The sequence below is a fragment of the Thamnophis sirtalis genome, unplaced genomic scaffold (assembly GCF_051295495.1).
Source record: "Thamnophis sirtalis isolate CommonGarterSnake01/CBP01778 unplaced genomic scaffold, rThaSir2_p1.2 scaffold_13, whole genome shotgun sequence".
NCBI lineage: Eukaryota > Metazoa > Chordata > Lepidosauria > Squamata > Natricidae > Thamnophis > Thamnophis sirtalis.
The window spans coordinates 19,045,498-19,064,662 of record NW_028261393.1 but is presented as its reverse complement, the minus strand read 5'-3'; the positions used below and the strand labels follow the sequence as shown (position 1 = coordinate 19,064,662).

The window sequence follows — 19,165 nt, the reverse complement described above, 5'->3', positions numbered from 1 at the left end:
ATAAGGTGGATGCTCAAAATCTCAGACATTATTATGGCATCCGCTTGTGCAAGGTGACTTTATAACTGAAGGTTCATTTCAGAAACGCTGTGCTTGCACAGATCTTATATGCCTTCTGAGACAATTGATATTTTCCATCCAATGTCCAGGAAAAATTACAGCCTGCGCATGATGAATGCTGCTTGACAAACTCTGTATTACTGTTCTGCAGAAAGTTAACAAGGTTTTAATTTCGGATGACAGTCTATCTGTTGCCGCCTTGTGGTAGCTAGATATATCACAATCCTTTTATATAAAACCTACATTTAACTACATTTATTCTAGCCCATTCCGTGAACATAGAAGATTCCATTAAAATGAACCATTGAAGCTCCAACCTTATAAATTGCAAGCCTATATTTCAAAATGTGTAAATGTGGTCATTTTTAAGAGCCGAAGACACTGTAGAACATGTCTTGTCCTTTAGAAACCCTGCTTTAACCCTGCTTTAAAGTAGAGGGTTGCAGGATGCCGTCCCAGCCAAAAACGGAGCTCGGGAGCCTGTTTTCTCTGGCAGAGCACTTGGGCCACCACAGGCACCCTCGACACGAGTGATGTTGAGTGTCCATGCCCACTCTGGCCATGCCCACTCTCCCCCCCCCCCCCCGAGGTCAAATACAACCCTGATGTGGCCCTCAATGAAATCTATGAACTTATATTTCCATGACATAAAAGGCAATGATCAATCTGAAGCTATTTCTGGCTATTAAAGTATTTAATTTTCAACACACTTAATTTCAACATTTCTTGGGACAGACAGGGAAGGGGGAAGAGAAGCAGAGGACACCATGTTTGAACAGAAGCCTCTTCTCAAGCAGTGAAACACTAGATACGTATCTGGAACATCTTAACAGATTGCGATGTTTTCAATGATAGTCATCAGCAAAGATCTGAAGGAAAATGATGGTGTTAATGAGGTAGTTGTCTGCTTGGTGTGTGGACTGAAAGTTCTGCAGAGAGAGAACCATTGAACTCACCTGTAGACAGTCTTACACACAGCATGACAAACCAACACTTTGAATCCAGGGATACTACCTTCATTAAAAATGGTGCCAGCTTTAACAGGAACATTTTGAGAGTGGAGATCCATAAGATAGAGTTGTCAATCTTTCAATCTTTCTGTTGATGATTCTTGGTTCATAGAAGATAAGGATCTCATTAGATGCTTGAAGCTTTATCCCCCCCCCCCATCGTACTGCACTATTAGTCACAAAGATTTGAGCTGAGTGGTTAGAGACTAAATACTTTCTGAAAGTCACCTGTTGCCCATGTGTGTTGCAACAGGAAAAAACATTTTGTCCAGTAAGATAGAGATGCCAGGAATAAGTGAAGATCGTAGCAGAATCTTGGACACTCTAGTTTTGCAGCCTGGATTCACTCTTATTCCACATATTTAGCCAAATGAGCCAATCTATTTAGCTAATCTATTTACAGATTTTAGGGTTATAATACTTGTCTATCTAAACTACTAGCTTCTATAAGTTATAATACAGGGGTGACCTGCTACGGGTTTGGGAGAACCTATAGCTAATGTTATGGCTGGTTTGAAGAACCTCCACTCTGGCTGGCCCCGCCCACCCCAGGAGTCTCCACGCGGCCCTTTTGGATGCGAGGTAAGTGAAGAGCCCGTGCAGAGGCTCAGGGAGGAAAGGAAATGGGCCTCACAGAAGTCCTCCAGAACCCAGGGTAGGCAGTTTTTGCCCTCTCAGAGGCTCAAGAAAAGCTCCCTCCCTGCTGTGGTGCAGGAGGCCGACTAGGCCACACCCACTCTGACCACGCCCACCCAGCAACCGAGCAGAGAAGCCGTTGCTGAAATTTTTGAAGCCCACCCTGGTTATGAACCTAGAAAGCTATCTTACCCTGATTTTGGACTTGTCTTCCATTATACTTCCCCCTCCCGATTTGAGGATGATCTGAAATCATCTTCAAACCAGCCCACCTTAAAACAGGACTTTACACTGTATTTTTCTCCAGCCCTGCTAAGAGATACCAGCGATTGAACTGGAGACATTGTTTGCCTACAAGGTATGCACTTTTGCCTCATAACTGTGTCCAACAGGGATAAAGGAAACTCCCTAAGCTCAAACTGCCTTTAATCCTTGGTGCTTGGTACCTTCTCTGTTGTTTACAACAGCTTTTCAGGGCTTCAGATCTTTTCCAGCCTTTGCTGAGGTGCCAGGAATTGAACTTCAGCTCTGGATGAGATGGGCAGCACATAAATCCTATAAATAAACTTGGAAAACAGGATTTCCAGGCTCTAACAGCACTGCAAACACCAGCACCAAGCACCTTGGAGATCTCCTTGGCAAATTCCAAATGCCTTTATCAGTTATTGGAAAGTGGTTCCCTGCACAGGTTTAACTACAGTTGGTCAACAACATTTGCCTCAAACATTTCTTTGTGAGAAGAGTTTGGAATTTCCATGCATGGAGCTCTCTCATTTTATCATCGTAAGTCTGTGAGATAGGTCTTGCACAGGTCTAATCAGCAGGGATCTGTATCGAGGACTTCTCCTGTTGTGGCCTGGCCAGCAGCCAGTGGAGCTGGCAGCAGATTCGGGCAGTGAGGAGGTTGGGGAGGAACATGGGCCAGTCCTGGAGTCTGGGGAAGGCTCTGATGAGGGCTCTGTGTCGGAGGCAGAGGGGGGGGGGGCAGAGCCGTATGCCAATTATCAGCTGCCTTTAGAGTCAGACATCAGCAGGGCAGAAGAACAGCTGGAGCCCGTTCCCAGTATATGCATATGCAGAGTTGCCAGACGAAGGGAACAAGTAAAGAACAGAGGTCGACTTGGGAATAAGGCCACAGGTGGACAATGAATGGCCCCTCCTAGAGGAAATATAAGAGGAGCGAAAGGGGAATGGAGTTTGCAGGAGACAATTAGTTCACTTCAAGGTGCGCTTCAAGGTGCTACTTGTCACCCATAAAGCCCTACATGGTAGTGGATCTGAGTACTTGAGAGACCGCCTACTGCCAATTACCTCCACACGACCTATTAGATCTCATCGATTAGGCCTCCTCCGAGTTCCATCTGCCGGTCAATGCCGACTGGCAACTACGCGGAGGAGAGCCTTCTTGGTGGCAGCTCCGACCCTGTGGAACGATCTCCCCGTGGAGATTCGTACCCTCACCACCCTCCAGACCTTCCGCACAGCCCTCAGAATCTGGCTATCCCGTCAGGCCTGGGGCTAAGACTGTAACCCGCCCGAATGGTATGAATGTTGTGTTTTTTAATTATGTATTGTCTTATATGTTAAAAGTTTGTCTCCCCCTCCCCTTTGGGTTGTGAGCCGCCCTGAGTCCCCCCAGGGAAAAGGGCGGCATATAAATAAACTTCTACATTCTACATTCTACTTAATTGGTTCCTGACTCTCCGAGACTCCTTCCCAAGTTTTGCAGACATTGGCCTGGCAGCTCTCCAAGCTCGATGAAGTCTGTGACTGTAGATCCTCCCTTGAAAGACTTTGCTGGATTTGAGTGAGCAGAATTCACAGTAACTTAATAAAAAGTGTTTTTTGTTGGGACAAGAAGTTTGCTTCATGCTCTTGGGAAGCCTCGGTCAGAACTTTCTGGTCCAAAACAATCACTTTCCCAGAATGTTCCTTTCCCAATTTTCTGACTTTCGTGGTTTGGGGAAGCCTAGGTCAGTACATCTCCATCCAAGTCTAACAATTGCAGAAAATTATCAGAGAATCAGCTTGTAGACCGCTATAGATTGGACTCTTGGATTAATTGTCCTGCGACAGCAGCTTTCTTAGAAAGTCAAAGTAGGTGAATGTGGAAAGAGAGAAGGAGATGCTCATTTTTTTAATAGGCCACAGTCTCTGGCAAGGGAGATTTTCCTAAATGTCCATTAATCTAATTAGTCTAAGAACCATCTTCTAAGGAGAAAATGAGAGAAATGGAATGAAGGCATCAGAGTCACACACTCTGGGAAGGCTTCATAAAGTTATCATCCTAAACAATGCCCATATCTGGAACTGAATATTTCACATTAAGCCCAATGCTGTTTTTTCAGGAAGCTGTTGGGAAATAATAAAATATATTGTTATCACTGAGAAAGGATCACTCACTCAAAGTCCTCCATTTCTGTGTCTGTCCTAGTTACTTTTGGGAATATTCTTGTTCTTCAACTCAGCCAGTTTGTTGGTTACGAAGCTCCACTTGAAGGCCACACCTTCAGCCTCTCGGAGGTCATTGTCGTGGCCAAGGTCATTGACTTCCTCAGCTGGCATCACCCCAGAACCCCCACTGCCCTCCACCTTTTCTTCGCTGGAGTCCACCTTGGCAGTCAATTTTTCCAGAGCTGAAGTTTGCTGCCACTTAGTAGCAAAGACATCCCAGAGGCCAGCAGCCTTCTTCTCAGCTTCTTCTTCTGCTGGTTTTGCAGCTAGAGGACTGAAAGGAGAAAAGAATTTAGGAAAGGAGGGGCATTAAAGCTACATTGGACAATGTGTTAATATAGATCCCCCAAATTCTAAGAATAAAACCGGAAGCACAAGAAGCTGCTTATGGCCAAGCCAAATTTTCAATTTGCTCTTAGTTGGAAGCAAAGCTACAGTTAAAGATTCTCCTGGCAGTTGTGCCTGACTCAGGAGTGGGTCCCAGCTTCTGTTACTGCTGGTTCAGTCAGAGATGTGCTTCGGGCACGGGCATGCTTGATGCACACTATGTGCGCATGTGCAATAGTAAAAAACAAGAAGGCAGTTCGGGGGCGTGGCCGGCCAAATTATTACCTACTCGGCCGAACCAGTCCGAACCGGTAGGAACCTACCTCTGGCCTGACTGTAGGCTAGGGCAGCGGTGGTCTGCAAGAAAATTTTGGTGGTCCGCATAAAAATTATTTGCATTTTTTATATTGCACTAAATATTATTATTTTTTAAAAAATCATATTAGTGGTCCACAGGATTTTAAATTATGAATGTAGTGGTTCCTGAGGTCCAAAAAGTTGGTGACCCCTAGGCGAGGGCATGCAGCTCATCTCCAGTTCTTGGCCAAGTGGAAATGGATCACCAGAATTTCAGACATAAGTCTTTTCCAGCCCTTCCCAAGAGTAATGGAAACCGAAATGGATGTTTCTCATATAAAATATATTCTCTGATCTTCCCTAAAACAATATTGTAGTAATTGGTTTGGTTTCAGATGAGAGGCTTATTTAAGCTATAAAAGCATCAATACAATAGCAGAGTTGGAAGGGACCTTGGAGGTCTTCTAGTCCAACCCCCTGCCTAGGCAGGAAACCCTATAACATTTCAGACAAATGGCTATCCAACATCTTCTTAAAGACTTCAAGTGTTGGAGCATTCACAACTTCTGGAGGCAAGTTGTTCCACTGATTAATTGTTCTAACTGTCAGGAAAATTCTCCTTAGTTCTAAGTTGCTTCTCTCCTTGATTAGTTTCCACCCATTGTTTCTTGTTCTGCCCTCAGGTGCCCTAGAGAATAGCTTGACTCCCTCTTCTTTGTGGCAGCCCCTGAGATATTGGAACACTGCTATCATGTCTCCCCTAGTCCTTCTTTTCATTAAACTAGACATACCTTTAATAGCTATCATAGATGGAATGTATAGTAAAAAAAACATCTATTGAGTTAAGTGGGAAACTATCTGGAAATGTGATCTTAATCCAAAAAAGCCTTGCATTAACATTAGTACATACCAATCCTAAAGAATGTAAGGCCGATGCAGTACAATCTGGCCCACATCTGGAACTTGGCATGTTTGGCAACCTACCTGTGAGTGTGGTTATAGTACGGTGTGCAAAGGAAGATCTTTCTGATAGTAGATACGTATCTCTCTTTTCTTATGCTGTTGCCACTTGTGAGTTTTGTATGCCCACTTAGTAATTTCCCTAAAGAGCACTTTTCCCAGTTAGGTCTTCACTGTTGTATCTGATATTGCTTTGCTTTCATAGATTTAATAATTGCAGTTTTTACCCTTTTAATCTCATTTGAGCTTTTAAAATGATGAATGGAGGCTAATAGATACCATAAAAATAAAGACCATATTTTCTAGAGTTTTTGTATAGCTTGAAGGTTTAGTTTAAACCTCCATTGGAGTTGAGCAACTATAATAAATACGAATGAATGAATGAATGAATGAATGAATGAATGAATGAATGAATGAATGAATGACTTGGAGGCTGAAGACTCCATTCAACCACAGTGTGCCACATTTTATCTGCCCACTGGAGGGCAGAAGGCCAAAAGGAACAGCTGACTTATTCTAGCTAGGCAAAGAGAGAGAACAAGGAATATTTGCAATTACTTTGCAGGGACCCTGTTATGATGGGCACCAGTAGGGTTATACCCATATATAGAATAATAGGTTGAAATGGACCTTGGAGATCTTCTAGTCCATCCCCTGTTCAAGCAGGAGATCCTATATCATTCTGGACAAATGGCTATCCAGTCTCTTCTTTCAATGCAGTGGTGAAATTAATTTTTTTTTACTACTGGTTCTGTGGGCGTGGCTTGGTGGGTGTGGCAGGGGAAGGATACTGCAAAATCCATATTCCCTCCCTACTCCTGGGGCCAGCCAGAGATGGTATTTGCTGGTTCTCCAAACTGCTCAAAATTTCTGCTACCGGTTCTCCAGAACCTGCCAGAAGCTACTGAATTTCACCACTGTTCCAATGATGGAGCTCTCCCAACTTTCAGAAATAAGCCATTCCACTGATTGATTGTTCTCACTGTCAGGAAACCTCTCCTTAATTCTAGGTTGACTCTCTCTTTAATGTTCTTCTCTCTGTTATTTCTTGGCTTGCTTTCAAGTGCTTTGGAGAATGTTAACTCCCTCTTCTCTGTGACAGCCCCTTAAATACTGCTATAATATCACCCCTAGTCCTTCTCTTTGTTAGACTAGACGTACCTAATTCCCTTAAATCATTCATTGTACATATTTAGCCTCCAGACTCCTTACCATCTTTGTTGCTCTTCTCTACACTTTGTCTAGGGTCTCAACATCTTTTTTTATATCATGGTGACCAGAACTGAATGCAGTATCCCAAGGGTGGGCTCATATTTGAACGTAATTACAAAAGGATGCAAAACCATCAACCACAATGGGACCAAAACCAAGCCAACATTCCTTAACATGAATCTGGTTTTGCAAGGTGGGCGTGACTAGAAAACAAAACACTAACACTTATTTCTAGACAAAAATAAGGAAGTTGAAGGCCCAGTGCATTTCCTTCCTGATTCTTTGGGCAACAATAGCTTTCTCTGCCAACTGTAGCCAAGAACAGCTCATATCAGAAAAACATAAGGAAGTGAAGCACTCAGGGTAGTTTGTGGCTTTTAATGAAGTGCCAAGAATGTGAATTGATTGATGGTGATTTTTTTGGTGTTTTTTTTTTCAGAATCTGGGGCGCTCTGCGTTTGGAGGGAGGAGTTCTCCTCCATAAGTTCCTGTTATGACTATAAAAAATGAACAGGCATTCTGGGTAAAGGGATAGTTCTGTGTATATGCTATCCCTCTAAAACAGTGTTTCTCAACCTTGACAACTTTTAAGATATGGGGACTTCAACTCTCTTATATTTGTCTGGCTGACTGGAGAATTGTGGGAGTCGAAGTCCACATATTTTACAAGTTCTGAAAGTTGAAGATCACAGCAAAGAGGATAAAAAGTGATTGAATGAAGGTGTATATCTGCCCTATTCAGACAATTTGAGAAATAGGATTGTATTTGCACAAAATTGGAAAAATGAAGAGATTCCTACGGATGAGAATGTGATTAGGAAAATATTAGAATGTGCAGAAATGAATAGGTTAACACTTAAAATTTAAAAAAAAGAACAATCCAATTATTAAAACATATGGGAATTATTTTACCAATGGTTACAGAATAAATATGAAAAGTGGAAAAAAGCAGATGAGTGAAATAGAGAAAATGTTTTCACAAAGTTAAATAAATTAAGAAGATGATTATTATAGTATTAGGTATGGTATATATTAATATTAGTATTAAGAATAGATAAAATAATAAATATGGCTGTAAATTGTAATGGTTATTGTATAAAATATTTGCACAAAATATTTGTACCCAGACGACACACTGTTTAATGGAAGATGATGTTCAAATCAAAATAAAATAGAATGAATTATTTTTTAAAAAGACAATTTGAGAATTGTAATTAGTTAGATATCTCTTACTGGTCTGCAGCTGCTTCAGGAGCCAGCAACTGATCTTCATCCTCCCGACTGAACAATGATGACATGGTCCTCCAGCCTTTGGCTCCAGCTCCCTGGACCTACATACAAAAATCGGATAATTGGATTGTTCGTGGACATCCTAGTAAGAGGCTTCCTCAGAGAAACTTCAGAGCCCTTTCCTCAATGGAATTTCCTTTTGAATCAAGCATTTGTATGATGGTTTTCCTTTCTGGACTTGTAATGGATAGGGTGTGCTGGAACTTTTCAACCCAACTACTCAGTAAGAGTCTATATGGAGATTCTCAGCCACCCAGGTTAGGGTTGTCCCAAAGGTGCTTTTTTCAAAAGGCAACAGAACTTTCTTGCTTTTTCCTTGAAGATGTCAGAATTGAAGAAGTTTCTTGGATGAGAAGTGAAATTTCTTCCATGAAAAAGCAAAGAAGTCCAGTTCCCTTTTGAAAAAGCTTTGGGATGCTCAAGAAGAGAGGAATCGTTTTCTTTGGGCTGAGTAGAAATCTCTTTGATGATGGATAATTTCTAGGTCAGATGTGGGTGACCTTTTTGGACCACAAAGTGGTTTCTCTATCCCTCCTTTTTTTTTTTTTTTGCCTCAAAGTCCCCCAAGATCTTCTGAAAACAAGATTTTAAAAAGCGTGTTCTCCGGGGCTATCAAACTCAGTAAGGGACATCGGGGTTCTTTAGTGATTTTTGCCTTTTTGCATGATGTGCTCCAGGTTGTTTCATTATTGGTGCTTTCATTGGGTTAACTAAATAATGACCTCTTTTTGCAATTCAAGGTATTCTCAATAGTTTTCTCCAGCACCCCAAATTCAAAGGCATCCAGTTTATTTCATTCTGCCTTTCTGATGATGTAACAATCACAAAATCTGTTACAACTGGGAAAACCGTGGCACTGATAATATCCACCTTTGTAATCATTGCAATGTCTCTGCCTTTTAATGTTTTGAATAGATTTGCAATACTGTTTCTTTTCAAATAGGGGACATCCCTTTATTTTATGGCTTCAGTTCTGAAATGTCCTTTATGTCCATACAAATCTGCACCGGGAAGCAAATTCCTTATGTGTATAAACACACTTGGCCAAATAAAGTATCTAATCCAATCCAATTCAATTAACTACCTGTCATTTGGATGAACACTTAATTTTCACTGAAAATCCACTTATTCCTTCTTCTAACATGCTCAAACTGATATATTTTCACACCATAGGGGGGCTATCTCTTATTTGCCCAGCTAGCAATTTTTCATTTACAATTTAAATATTTCTGCACAATCTTTTTGAAAGCCCTGCTGACTTTGGAAAGATATTGATGCATTATTGTTACTGATAAACTTCGAGTTCACAGATTCCCCTCTCCTCAAATTCCCCTCCTCTCAGAGGCTGAGCCAGCCATTTTATTCCAGCATGATCATAACCTTAGTCACGAGTTGCTTTTCGTTTGGGCCTCAAAGGTTGCACAGCCATTTTTTCTGTAATGCAACCGTAACTTCAGAAATCTAAAAGAGGCTTTAGCTCTTTGGATGAGGACAGTGACTGTTCTTACCCGCCGAGCCAACTGAGAAACGGAGTTCAGTCCCTCCTCTGACAGCATTATGGAGTCTGTGGTTTCCACCAGCTGAGGATTCTCGCTCTGAAATAAGAAATCAACTTTTGAGAATTGTTGGTGCAAGAATAGGCAATGGTGGCCTTTTGCTTCTACAGGAATCTGTGGCTTCATGCAGTAGAGAGAGCAGAATAAAGGCAGCTGAGCGGCCTTACTCCATTTTGAAATGCCGAGGTGGCGCAGTGGTTAAATGCAGCACTGCAGGCTACTTCAGCTGACTGCAGTTCTGCAGTTCGGCTGTTCAAATCTCACCGTCTCAGGGTTGACTCAGCCTTCCATCTTTCCGAGGTGGGTAAAATGAGGAGCCGGATTGTTGGGGGCAATATGCTGACTCTGTAAACTGCTTAAAGAGGGCTGAAAGCCCTATGAAGTGGTATATAAGTCTAACTGCAACTGCAACTGCAAAATGAAGTGTTGCAAATCATCTTTCAACACCTTCCTTCCCCCATCCCAAAGACTAGAAGACCTCCAAGGTCCCGTCCAACTCTGTTATTCTATTCTATTCTATTCTATTCTATTCTATTCTATTCTATTCTATTCTATTCTATTCTATTCTATTCTATTCTATTCTTTGTTCTACTCTATTCTTTGTTCTGTTCTATTCTACTCTGTTCTACTCTACTCTATTCCCCATTGCCTTCCAGATGTGTGACCTTTAACCCCCAGAATTTTTGCCAATGGCTTTGCCAGCTGAAAAACAGTAGGAGCGAAGGTCCATCCACCTGGAATGGGTGGGAAAGCTAACAAAGCCCATGTTCTATGACCAAGGAAAAAGAAAAGGTTTGATCATGGATTGCTCTACCTCATCTTGGAGATCCTCTTCCTGGAGCTCTCCACCAAGGGCTTGCATTACTTTTGTCTTGTAGGCTCTCCAGAATCCCTGAGTCATTGTTGCAACAGCCAGTTCAGCTTTTGTGGTCTTGGTTTCTGCAAGAGAAGCTTCAAGCTTTACACTTCCTTTTTCAGTTTTTGCGTCAAGTGCTAGGCAAGTTAAGTTCCAGTGGCCATTGTGCATGGCACTCAGCTGCTTTGGAGGCTCCCTGCGGGGTATCAGTAGCTCAGCTAGAAGCTAGTGTGTCCTGCTACTTCACACCTGTTTCTAGCTGCCTCCTCCTTAGATCTGGTGTCTTCATTAACAATTCAGAAGCATTCAGCATTCATCTCAAAGAATAAAGTAGAATCAGATACATGGCTGACCCAGAATAATAATGGATGACAGCTCTTGGAAAAAACCAGGCAACCCACCTTACCCCACTCCCCCAGATAAGTTCTGCAAAAAATATGGTTGTCTTCTTCATTTCACACGTGGAAAATTAATCCTTCTAGCCTACCCTTGTCCATTAAACTTTTCTTTATGGGCAAACACCCTTTTTTATGTAGCAATCCCCCTTATCTTCAGAATGTGCCACTTCAAAAGTTCCCTTATCCCAAGATGACTGTTTCTCCACTTTGGAATCACAAGGAAATTGTAAAGGAAAGCGTTCCTAAGTTGCTGCTTTACACCCCATTGTCTGCACCCTGTAACTGATCTCCGGCAAGAACAGGCTTCGGAATGTCGGAGCTGGGCAGCAGGCTTAAAATAGCTGCTGACAGATAAATTATTTTGTAGGGCTGATAGCCTTGCAGACCGGCATCTTCTCCTTCCTGGATTTAGTTTCTGCTTTAGGCAGAATGCCAAACTCTCCTCCCCACTCTACCAAAGGTCCAAATAGTGTTTTAAAACCTGCAAGGAAGCTGGGTTGCCTGTCCCTGTCCAGATTATGCTCTAACGAAGGGACGCAGTGGCTCAGTGGCTAAGACGCTGAGCTTGTGGATAAGAAAGATCGGCAGTTTGGTGGTTCGAATTCCTAGTGCTGCATAACGGAGTGAGCTCCCGTGACTTGTCCCAGCTTCTGCCAACCTAGCAGTTCAAAAGCATGTAAAAATACAGTAGGAAAATAGGAACCACTTTGGTGGGAAGATAACAGCATTCCATGTGCCTTCGGCGTTTAGTCAAGCCGGCCACATGACCATGGAGACGCCTTTGGAGAGCGCTGGCTCTTCGGCTTTGAAACGGAGATGAGCACCGCCCTCTTGAGTCAGGAATGAGTAGCACATATGTGCGAGTGGGAACCAACCTTTAACTGTTGAAAAGAAGACAGGGAGGTGTTCTCTTTCCATCACCCAATTTGCTTCTGCTGGGGCCCTTCTCCCCTTAGCTAATGACAAATGCCTGTCCACTGCCTTTCCATATCAGTAAACGTCTTATTATTTCTCAGCCTGGTGCAGCAACTTGATAACAAATTGCTAACGAACTAGCTATTCCTTTGTCTTGTGCTGACAACCATATGCGAATGCCATAGCCTCATTTGTGCTATGCTTCTCATAGCCATTCTACATCAAAAATGGGCTTCTCACAAAACTGAAGTCTATTGGGAAGTGTATTTAGATCCAAGAGTTGTCAAGTGAATTTTGCCCGGGTTCCAAATAACACCCTCCAATGAAAGAAGACTCCGAGGCTTGAGGTTCCTCAAAATTCCATTTTATTAGAGATGTCACATAGGCACATCTGGGAAAACCCGAATCTGAAAGTTTCCAGGTTTTCCCCATCCAAAAGAAAGTTCAAGTCCCTGCCCAGCACCCACCTGTCCATCACATGACCCAATCAGGCACCGTCCAAACGGGAGATGCCTCCCAGTCACCTCATCACAGCTGCCATGCAAGGTGACCTTGACTCTCTGAGAAAGGAATGTTATTTTGACTATATCTCTCCCATACTCCATATAATCCCGCCTCCCATTTTCCCACAGTAGAAAATGTGGCAGGTCTGAAGGCCCAGGTCTGACACCCAAACTTAAACTTGGAATCAATTTATCTACTCATGTCATTCGATGAGGGTGACTGTGGCTCAAAGGACACCAGGAACACTGGAAATCACAGCATTGAGAAATTCTGATGCTTGTTTGGAGATGGGGAAGAGAAAACAATTATTTTTCTAATGAACTGATGTGTGAGAAGACTTTCTTCTCAATCTATCCTCTGTCCCAAATCACCCCAAAACCAGAGTACTACCCCTTCATTGCATACTGCCATATATAACTCAACCACTGGAGACCATATGAGCACATGTGTATGCTGTACTCCAGCTTAGAAAGCTATCCACTTCTCCCATAGGGATAAACAGTCAGGCTAGTCAACCCGTGGCAAGCTATTGATTTGATGGAAACGTAGGGCATAAAAAGCTACTAGATTTAAGTATTCATGCAAATCTATTAATAAATAATTTTAAGTTCACTCACCCAAAGAGGGGTCAAAATGTCACATCTTGAGTTGATGCATTACACCCCATTGTTTGCAGCCTGTAACTAATCTAATAGTATTATTTATAATGTTTGGATTATTCAAATAGCTAAAATTTATAGATTCTTAAGAAGGAAAAATATATTTTCCCATACAAGTTGTTTTTATCTTTTTGTATACCATGGAGATTTTTTATTAGTACTTTAAAAAATGTGGGTTTAAAAAATGTGGGTTGGGATAATGAGTGGGGTTTTGTTGCAGATTTGAATCAAGAAGATCCAAGGCCATTAAGCCTAAATCTCCCAAGAATTCTTTTCATCATTACACCCAAAATGGAAATGCTACTCATAATTTTGCAGTTAGATCATCTTTCATGACTCTGACATGCAGACTCCTTTCCCAGAGAATTGTCACCTGCTATAACATAAGGTAGTGTTCATGTATGCTTGTTATGTATTAACATTATAGAACAGGAAACAGAATATTATGATCAACTTTGAAAGCAAGAGAAATGTAGAGCAATACAATGTAATGACCTTTGAATGAAACAGAGGATCAGCTGGATAGCAGGAAAGTGCACGCTCACACACACAAAAACCACAGCAGTACCTTAGATCCAAAGGGTCACTTTTTGTGACTCAGCATTAAGATGTAAAGTGCAGCACAGCCTTTTAATGGGATGCAATTACATTCTAGTTATGTTCATCTTAAAGGTTTAAAGTGGAATTCCAAGAAAGGCTAAAGAATTGGCAAGTCGTTGAAAGATGGCTTTTCTTTTCAAAGAATGGTAGATTCAGACCTGCAAATCAGATTAGGAAATAGACTGAAACTGTATTAGTTTTATTTTTTTAACAAAACCCTGCATTGCATTACATACAATATATAGTTGCTAACAACAGAAGTGTTACAATAAGGAACAGGAAGTTTAACAAACAACAGAACTAAAAAAAAATCTACCTAGTATCAGTTTAAAAAATAACATTTTTGAAACAACCAATGAACAAAAGGTGAAAACGATATAAATGTAATAAATGCACTAAACCCTCAGAAAGGCACCCAGACATATCTATTGATAAATGAATGGAGGAATTAGAGACAGATCTTTTTATGTAGAACAGAGGTGAGATTTTTGGTAGTGGTTTTTTGGACAGGATGCTGATTGAATATTCTTCCTTGCCTTCTTCTGTTGGAAACAATGGAACTTCAGGGGTTAGTAATGGATTATTGCCCTGAACAAGACATTGGAACAGATTACCTCTAGGATATTTTCCACATCATGTATTCTGAATCTAAAAAAGTGAACAATTATAAGTGGGCTTCAAATAGTTTAATGAGGAATTTGGAGATGCTTGTGCTATGGAAATACTCCAGCACTGGAAGAAGAGGGTGCATATTAAAATATCCTGGGAAAAGACAATGCAAAGCCATGATTTTTACCAAGGAAACCACACACAGATGCCATCACTAAAGCCAAGATGGCACTTTTATGTTTAGGATCACACCAATATTCCCAATTACACCACTATGTTAAATAAATTTATTATGCAATTGCCAGCAGCTTCGAATGTCATTCTGTAGCAGAAATACATACATGCTATAAATTCAACAAATAAGTATGCTTGGATGATTTGAAAAGTCCTTTAATGAATTTCAGGTCATGTTGCTTGTTTGTTAATCAACCATAACAGCTATCCCCTAAATTTGATTTACCGTAATTGCAAACTTTTGTATCTTTGTAAATGAGGGCAATTAATATTTGATGTTAGGATAATTCAGTGTTTTTCAAATTCCGCAACTTTAAGATATGTGCACTTCAACTCCCCAAATTGAAGATACATATTAAATATCCAGAAATATATTCATAGAGTTATGTTTCCTTGGCGCTTCCATTGATCATTTCATTCATAACCACGATTGGCTATGGCACTTCATCTCATTCATATTCAAATCAATTGGGAAACGCTCAGGGGATAGCGCCATGAGATGACGTCACGCGCGCCTAGCGGAAGCGGAAGTGAAGCTTCCTTCCCCCCCCCTCTCTTTCTCTCTCTCCGGCGAGGTTCGGAATTGGAACATGGCTCCCAAGTCCTCCCGTCGAACGGGTTCGCATAAGACGCATTCCTTGGCCCGCCAGTGGAAAACGAAGCGGCGGCGGCGAGATCTGGATCAGATCCACCACGACATGTTGCCTGAGAACGCGACGAAGCTGCTGCGCCAAGAGCTGGATCCCGACCTGCCTGGCAATGCCCAGCACTACTGCCTGCATTGCGCGTGCGTCAAGAGAGAAAGGCGGGGGGAAGGGGGAGAGAAGGGATTGGTCCCCGTGGAATACCCCTTGCATATAGAGATAAGAATTAGACCCGACCAACTTCTTCGGTTGTGGGATAGAAAACTGTATGTGCCTTTAAGGCAAAAGTCTCCAAACTCTGCAACTTTTAAGACTTGTGGACTTCAACTCCCAGAATTCCCCAGCCAGCCTGGGGAATTCTGGGAGTTGAAATCCACAAGTCGCCAATGTTTGGAGACCCCTGCTTTAAAAGCCAGTGTTTCTCAACTTTTGACTATCGTAAGATAGGTGGACTTCTCCCAAAATTCCCCAGCTAGCATGTTGTTTGGGGAATTCTGGGAGTTAAGGTTCTTGGCTTTAAGTAGCCAATTTTGAAAAATGCTACTTTTAGACATAAATGAGAGTTGCCTATCAAAATGTAAGATTTTAACTGCAGAATGCATACAGGAAAGCTTTAAAAAAGCTGTTTTTTTTTTCCTTTTTCAAAGAAAGGGCTGAATAAGTCCTATTTTATGGGTTTTAAAAATTTAGGATGCAAAAAAAATAACACCTCCCCTCAACACTTAGGCAGTTGCTAAGTGGTAAGAAAGAACCAGCGATTTCTGCATTATTTTTGCCGTCCCATCCAGATTTTTGCAGTCCAAACCTGGAGTCTTAATTGTAGACAAAGGGAGCAAAGATGAAGTCGGACTCTTACGTTTCCTTTCAATTTTTGGGGTGTGGAAGGAGAGAAAAGATAAGTGAAGTTGTTTCTTAAACTGCAGCCCAAATCTAATCATTATTTTAAATTTTTTATTTGATAATCACGTACAGCTCATTATTTCCATTTTAGGGAAGGGCATGTAATGGAGAACAGCTTATGATAGTCCAGTAGCACAGTTCTCTTTTAAGGTTCAAAAGGGGTTAAGTCTGCAAATTAATTTGGTTTTTCTGCTACTCAGCCAATCCAATGAGCCTAAATTTGAGAAAGAGGTCAGAGGCAAGTCACCCATCATTTTTTACTACTTTCAAACAGCTCCTTCCAATCTCAGAGAAAATTTTATTCTCATGCATTCTTTTAGATTTTTATCCTTTAATTTTTCTAAATAACTCAATAATGCATACTACTACTACATCCTCCTATTGTGCGGACTCTGAGTGCCTACAGCTCTAACCTGATTTGAACAGTTTACTGGCACAAATCTTAACTACATTTAATGCTGTCTGGGGTTCTTTCCAATCTAGGTTTGTTAGTTTGGATCTGAAACCCAAGATTTAAACATCAGTGGTGAAAATGGGTTAGTGTTAGATATTATTAAAAACATTTGCTGATGCAACTTTGACGTTAGGTTTCGATGTTAGTGGTAGGGAATGGAACTACCAGTATTCCAAGCAGAGTGCACTTTTCCCTGTTTATCTATAAACAGAGTCTGCCCTTGAGAAGATGAGAACATTTTAGAAAGTGAAATCTCAAGGAGTGGTCTGTAGTTATCTTTGGCCTAACTGGCTAGTAACCGCATTGGAGCAAAATGTATCCTGGGATATTGATTGATTCACTATTTTCAAACCAGCCTTCACTCCTCACAACTTAATGCAGGTATTAAAAGCAGCATTTTTCAAAAATGTCTCGTCCTTGCCTTCTTCCTGTAGCTAAAAGAGTGTGGCCCAAAGTCATGCACTAAAGAAAGACTAGCCCGAGGGGTCCTTAGTGTTGTTTGATATTGGCAGACATTCCATTACCCAAACTAGGTAACATTATCAGAGCTAGTAGGCAATGGAGTTTGCTCTCATTTTATCTTCTAATGCAGTGGTAGTCAATCTGGTCCCTACCGCCCACTAGTGGGTGTTCCAGCTTTCATGGTGGGTGGTAGGGGTTTGCTGTAACTCTGCTTTATAAATTTTATAAAGTAAAGTTACTTCCCTACTTTATAAATCACCATTACTGTGGAACCGGTGAGCGGAGATAGAGATACAAAAGTGAGTGGTAGGTATAAAAAGATTGACTACCCCTGTTCTAATGGCTTGCCTTGTCAGTGTTGGTGCGAGTGATGGAGGTCCTTTGATTGGGCTGTTTATTGTTTGTTTGTGTGGCAGTTCCTTGATTGGGGTATTGTTTACTCCTAAAGACTAGAATTCAGCTTTCCCTGCCCATAGCCCAACAGCTTAATCACTAGGCCCAACTGGCTTCCCATCAGTTTACAGTTTGCTTGTTTCTTCTTTCTTCTTAGGCGATACTTCATTGACTTAAAAAGTATGAAGGATCATTTCAGATCAAAAGTTCACAAAAAGAGGTAATTAACTTCATTTAATTGGGTAGTGGGGGTGGGTACCTATTATCAGTCCATTTTGTTGAACCTGAACTCTCTTCTGAACGGCCTGCCTGTCACATTTATCTAGCAAACATATCATCAAAATGTTTGCCAGTGGCAAAGAAGATGGGATTCCATTCAGATTTTGTGTCCTTCATCAACTGGCATATAGCAATATCAATAGCACTTAGACTTACATACCGCTTCACAGTGCTTTACTCTCTAAGCGGTTTACAGAGTCAGCCTGTTGCCCCCAAGAGTCTGGCTCCTCCTTATACCAACCTCAGAAGGACGGAAGGCTGAGTCAACCTTAAGCCTGGTGAAATTCGATCTGCCAAACTGCTGGCAGCTGGTGATCAGCAGAAGTAGTCTGCAGTACTGCATTCTAACCACTGCGCTACCGTGGCTCATATCAGTATTTGCAAAACTTTTCGATTTGTTTCTGTTTTTTTTTAAAGACTGAAACAGCTAAGTGAGGAGCCCTACACCCAAGAGGAAGCTGAGAGGGCTGCTGGAATGGGATCTTACATTCCTCCCAAGAAAATTGAAGTCCACACACAACCTCTTGATGAGATGGATGAATCCAGCTAAGGCACAAGGACTATTTTTTCCCCATCTGAAAAATCTGGAGATAACTAAGATAGTGAAAGCATTGGTATAATTAGATGGTTTGGTGTATGCTATTTTCAAAGTTGTACTATTTATTTCAGTATGTTGCAGTATTTATACTAAAATGTACCATATTTTTCAGAGTATAAGACGCACCTTTTTCCCCCAAAAAAGAGGGTGAAAATCTGACATAAACTGAATAGAGCATTTTTGGCTTCCTGAAACCCTGCCCCCTTTGCAAAAATGGTTGTGCAGAGGGTTTGGGAGGCTTATAAAGTGCTCCTGGGAGCTAGGGAGGGTAAAATCGAGCAAAAATGGGCCATTTTTGCTCATTTGGGGGGGGGGGGCAGCCCCTAGGAGCACACTACAAGCATCCCAAAGCTCTGCATGCCCCCATTTTTTTTGCAAAAAATGGCCCATTTTTGCTCATTCTCTCCCCCCCCCAGCCCCTAGGAGCATTTTACAATTCCCCCAAAGCTCTACAGCCTCACCCCCCCCTTTTTTTTTTGGCAAAAAACGAGGTGTGCAGAGGGTTTGAGAAGTCTGCAGAGTGCAAAAACTTTTTTTTAAATTTACCTCTTCAAAACTATGGTGCGTCTTATAGTCCAGGAAATACGGTATATACAGATGAGAAAGATCAACCTTCTTGGATGGAGAAAAAGACATTTTCAGCAGCAAGACAGAGGCAGGAGCCACCCTGCTCCAATGAACTTGTTTTTGATTCTCTCTTACAATGGTTTTAAATGTTACTGTACACTTTCAGCTTTCCGCTCTTAATGTTCCACTCTTCCATTGAGCCCACTTAATAAATGAGCTGACAATCTGGTTGGCTAATCCTTGCCTATTTTGCTTTGGGGGTTTGATTTGAATGTGTGTTGAAGAATGTTT

General features: G+C 41.5%; 2 protein-coding genes across 4 annotated transcripts; one reads left to right on the top strand and one right to left on the bottom strand.

Moving 5' to 3' along the window:
• Nucleotides 1-745: 745 nt before the first annotated feature.
• Nucleotides 746-15,127, bottom strand: CUNH1orf232 (chromosome unknown C1orf232 homolog). 3 transcript variants are annotated; one of them, XR_015698268.1, is made up of 6 exons: nucleotides 10,617-11,633; nucleotides 9,755-9,841; nucleotides 8,190-8,287; nucleotides 4,110-4,434; nucleotides 1,017-1,170; nucleotides 746-929 (listed from the first exon to the last, which is right to left on the bottom strand). XR_015698268.1 is itself a non-coding variant. In XM_087727067.1 (6 exons), exons 2-5 carry the CDS (start codon nucleotides 10,701-10,703, stop codon nucleotides 4,137-4,139), a joined length of 570 nt encoding a protein of 189 aa, XP_087583193.1. In that variant the 5' UTR covers nucleotides 10,704-10,741; nucleotides 13,703-15,127; the 3' UTR covers nucleotides 746-1,170; nucleotides 4,110-4,136. The 3 variants fall into 3 exon arrangements, 2 of the variants coding, with proteins under 2 accessions (XP_087583193.1, XP_087583192.1); XM_087727067.1 differs by adding an exon at nucleotides 13,703-15,127 and having other exon boundaries at nucleotides 746-1,170; nucleotides 10,617-10,741; XM_087727066.1 differs by having other exon boundaries at nucleotides 746-1,170.
• Nucleotides 15,127-18,703, top strand: ZNF593 (zinc finger protein 593). The gene is made up of 3 exons (XM_087727068.1): nucleotides 15,127-15,364; nucleotides 17,588-17,650; nucleotides 18,127-18,703. The coding sequence occupies exons 1-3, from the start codon at nucleotides 15,168-15,170 to the stop codon at nucleotides 18,257-18,259; spliced, it is 393 nt and encodes a 130-aa protein (XP_087583194.1). The 5' UTR covers nucleotides 15,127-15,167; the 3' UTR covers nucleotides 18,260-18,703.
• The last annotated feature ends 462 nt before the right edge of the window (nucleotides 18,704-19,165 follow it).